A 5,000-nucleotide genomic window follows, 5' to 3' on the forward strand; every position below is an offset into this window, starting at 1 on the left:
GTTTTATATCCAGTCTGTAGTTTTATATCCAGTCTGTGTTTTATATCCAGTCTGTGTTTTATATCCAGTCTGTGTTTTATATCCAGTCTGTGTTTTTATATCCAGTCTGTGTTTTATATCTAGTCTGTGTTTTATATCCAGTCTGTGTTTTATATCCAGTCTGTGTTTTATATTCAGTCTGTGTTTTATATCCAGTCTGTGTTTTATATCCAGTCTGTGTTTTTATATCCAGTCTGTGTTTTTATATCCAGTCTGTAGTTTTATATCCAGTCTGTGTTTTATATCCAGTCTGGGTTTTTATATCCAGTCTGTAGTTTTATATCCAGTCTGTAGTTTTATATCCAGTCTGTGTTTTATATCCAGTCTGTGTTTTTATATCCAGTCTGTGTTTTATATCCAGTCTGTGTTTTTATATCCAGTCTGTGTTTTATATCCAGTCTGTGTTTTATATCCAGTCTGTAGTTTTATATCCAGTCTGTGTTTTATATCCAGTCTGTGTTTTATATCCAGTCTGTGTTTTATATTCAGTCTGTGTTTTATATCCAGTCTGTAGTTTTATATCCAGTCTGTGTTTTTATATCCAGTCTGTGTTTTTATATCCAGTCTGTAGTTTTATATCCAGTCTGTGTTTTTATATCCAGTCTGTGTTTTTATATCCAGTCTGTAGTTTTATATCCAGTCTGTGTTTTATATCCAGTCTGTGTTTTTATATCCAGTCTGTAGTTTTATATCCAGTCTGTGTTTTATATCCAGTCTGTGTTTTTATATCCAGTCTGTGTTTTATATCCAGTCTGTGTTTTATATCCAGTCTGTGTTTGGACCAATAAAAACTCCACATGCAGCTGGAATATAGAAGTAAACTGCTGTTGAGTTCGTACGTATGTGAGCACGTCGTCTCTACTGTGTAACTGCAGTCTTATTTAATTGAATGGGAGATACTGGCTGAGAGATTAAAGGGTTTAACAAAGATCAGGAGCAATAAAACACACATGCAGCTAACAAACGTGGAGCAGTGGAGGAACTCCGCCGAACAAATCCCGATGATTAACGGTGATGGACAGATGAAAGGGATGAGAGGATGACATGACGGAAGGAGAGCCATCACAATGAAGGATGTCAAGATGGTGTGTGTGTGTGTGTGATTACATACACAGATTTGTGTGTTGATCCCATTAGCTGCTGCATGATATTAGATGCATGATATAGTTGTGAGTAAAAGGGTGCTGAGTGAGAGCTGCTGTCAGCGTCCGTGACGGATCAGGACGTCAGCCACCACAAAAGACTGACGGAGCGGTCTGCAGCAGCCCGACCAATCAGCTTCTCAACTGCACAAGTGTATGTGTGTGTGTGTGTGTGTGTGTGTGTGTGTGTGTGTGTGTGTGTGTGTGTGTGTGTGTGTGTGTGTGTGTGTGTGTGTGTGTAGTGCGCTTTAATCCCATTAGGTGAAGCCGTAGGGTGTATGATGAATCATATAACAGAGAAGAAGAGCTGAAACTATTCCAGTTTGGTTTTGACTGTGTTGGACCGCCAATCATATTTAATCATTAAAAAAAAAAATCAGTTTTCCATCGGACACATTGGTTTTATTAATAAAGAGATGAAACCAGGAGGTGTGTTTTAATGACCGAACCCTGGACATATTCTCTTGTTCATGAAGCGGATTAGCAGCTACTGACCCGACTGACACCACTTTATGAAGTGTACTGTTCCCCTGTTACCAGGGTAACGTGTGGATGATTCAGGGTTTGAGCTGAGTCCTAATCAACACAGACTGAATCTCCACAAACTGTTCATGGAGCTCCACAACATTTCAGTGTGATTAAGATGATGTTGGTGTTTCGTCTATGGGATGATTATCTTCATGTAAAACCTAACCAACCCCCACCTCCCCATCCCCCCACCCACTCGTTTCCTCAGCAGCCACAGAAAGATGAACCAGGTGTGTTTAAACAGGATGAGATTAAATATTTAATAAATCTAGTTTTAAGAGCTGACCGTCAATGATTGGACAGTTTGGATCAGAGTCATGAATCTGTCGGTGGAGTCGGACTCGACAGATCACCAGTGACCTCAGGTGACCTCAGGTGTGGTGTGAAGCAGTGGTCGTACCTGGCCGGCCTTGGTCCTCTCGCAGACGAAGGTTTCGTACACGGTGGCGAAAGTGGGGGCATTGTCGTTGATGTCCAGCAGGCGGATGTAGACGAGGACGTGGCTGCTCTGACGGGGGTTATCTGGAGGAAACACAGCAGACGTCATCCTCACCGCTCTGTGGAGGGACACCAGCCAGCAGCTGCCTGCGTGCCCTGCTGCCAGGCAGCTGCTGCTGACCTCTGAGCTCACACCGAAACAGAAAAGTTGGAAGATGAAAACATGAAAGAAAACAGGAGACCTAATTCTTCAAACTTATTTTTCTGAGCTGTGTTTTCACAGCAGGACTGAAGGAGCCAATCAGGATCCTCACAGACTGTTGGAGGTTATTTCATGTTAATGAAAAGTGAAACCTGAACAAAATATCAATTTAATCAAAACAGAACAGAACAGTATTTGGAGGGATTGTGTTTCATTTATTTATAATGGTTTTTCGTGGATATAGAATTCAATGTTTTCTTTGATTTCTTCATCAGCCTCCAACAGAGTCTGAGTCAGCAGCCCAGCGACCCCCACCGCCTGATTACAGGTGCAGTGTGACGGATACAATAATAATAATATAACATAATATAACACAACACAACCTCACATAATATAATATAAAATAATGTAATATAACAAACTTAATATAACATAACATAACATAACAACATATTATAACAATATAATATAACACAACACAACCTCACATAATATAATATAACATAACATAATATAACATAACATAACATAATATAACATAACATAATATATTATAACATAATATAACATAACATAATATAAAGTAACATAATATAGCGTAACATAATATAACATAACAACATAATATAATATAACAATATAATATAACATACTATAACATAATATAAAATAATATAACAACATAATATAACATAAGATAATATAACATAACATAATATAATATAAAATGATATAACAACATAATATAATATAACATAACATAATATAACATAATATAAAATAATATAACAACATAATATAATATAACATAATATAACATAAGATAATATAACATAACATAATATAATATAAAATGATATAACAACATAATATAACATAATATAATATAACATAATATAAAGTAACATAATATAGCGTAACAAAACATAATATAACACAATATAATATAACATAATATAACATAATATAGCGTAACATAATATAACACAACATATTATAATATAACATAATATAACATAATATAATATAACAATATAATGTAATATAATATAATATAACATAACACAATATAACACAACATAATATAATATAACATAATATAACATAATATAATATAACAATATAATGTAATATAATATAATATAACATAACACAATATAACACAACATAATATAATATAATATAATATAACATAATATAAAAAAATATAACACAACATACTATAACATAATATAATATAACATAACATAATATAACACAGCATAATATAACATAACATAATATAATATAACAATATAATATAATATAACATAATATAATGTAATATAATATAACATAACATAACATAATATAACACAACATAATATAATATAACATAATATAACATCATATAATATAATACAACATAATATAACATAATATAATGTAATATAATATAGCGTAACATAATATAATATAACATACAATAACATAATATAATATAAAATAATATAACAACATAATATAATATAACATAATATAATATAACATAAGATAATATAACATAATATAATATAAAATGATATAACAACATACTATAACATAATATAATATAACATAATATAAAGTAACATAATATAGCGTAACATAATATAATATAACATAATATAACACAATATAATATAACATAATATAACGTAATATAGCGTAACATAATATAATATAACAACATAATATAATATAATATAATATAACATAATATAATATAACATAATATAAAGTAACATAATATAAAGTAACATAATATAATATAACAACATAATATAACACAATATAATATAATATAGCATAATATAAAGTAACATAATATAACAACATAATATAATATAACATAATATAATATAACATAATATAATATAACAATATAATGTAATATAATATAATATAACATAATATAACATAATATAACATAACACAATATAACACAACATAATATAATATAACATAATATAATATAACAATATAATGTAATATAATATAATATAACATAACACAATATAACACAACATAATATAATATAACATAATATAATATAACATAATATAATATAAAATAATATAACACAACATACTATAACATAATATAATATAACATAACATAATATAACAGCATAATATAATATAACAATATAATATCAAGTAACATAATATAATATAACAATATAATGTAATATAATATAATATAACATAACATAATATAACACAACATAATATAATATAACATAATATAACATCATATAATATAATATAGCATAATATAACATAATATAATGTAATATAATATAATATAACATAACATAATATAATATAACATAATATAACATAATATAATATAACATAATATAACATAATGTAATATAATATAATATAACACAACATAATATAATATAACAATATAATAACATAATATAACATAATGTAATGTAATATAATATAACATAATATAACACAACATAATATAAAATAACATAATATAATATAACACAACATAATATAACATAATATAATATAACGTAATATCATATAATATATTCATAATGTAATATAATATAATGTAACATAACATAATATAATATAACATAATATCATATAATATATTCATAATGTAACATA

At 28.1% G+C, this 5,000-nt stretch overlaps 1 protein-coding gene across 1 annotated transcript in view; it reads right to left on the reverse strand.

The window, feature by feature from the left end:
* Positions 1 to 5,000, reverse strand: part of LOC138192515 (cadherin-6-like) — an 83,316-nt gene that overhangs the window by 11,387 nt on the left and 66,929 nt on the right. Inside the window, exon 9 of the mRNA XM_069139956.1 lies at positions 2,110 to 2,231. Within this exon, the coding sequence (XP_068996057.1) occupies positions 2,110 to 2,231 (122 nt within the window). The remainder of the gene's footprint in view (positions 1 to 2,109; positions 2,232 to 5,000) is intronic.

Source organism: Embiotoca jacksoni, unplaced genomic scaffold, assembly GCF_022577435.1.
Source record: "Embiotoca jacksoni isolate LCO1_2020_lvr unplaced genomic scaffold, fEmbJac1.0.p SCAF_88, whole genome shotgun sequence".
NCBI classification, from domain to species: domain Eukaryota; kingdom Metazoa; phylum Chordata; class Actinopteri; family Embiotocidae; genus Embiotoca; species Embiotoca jacksoni.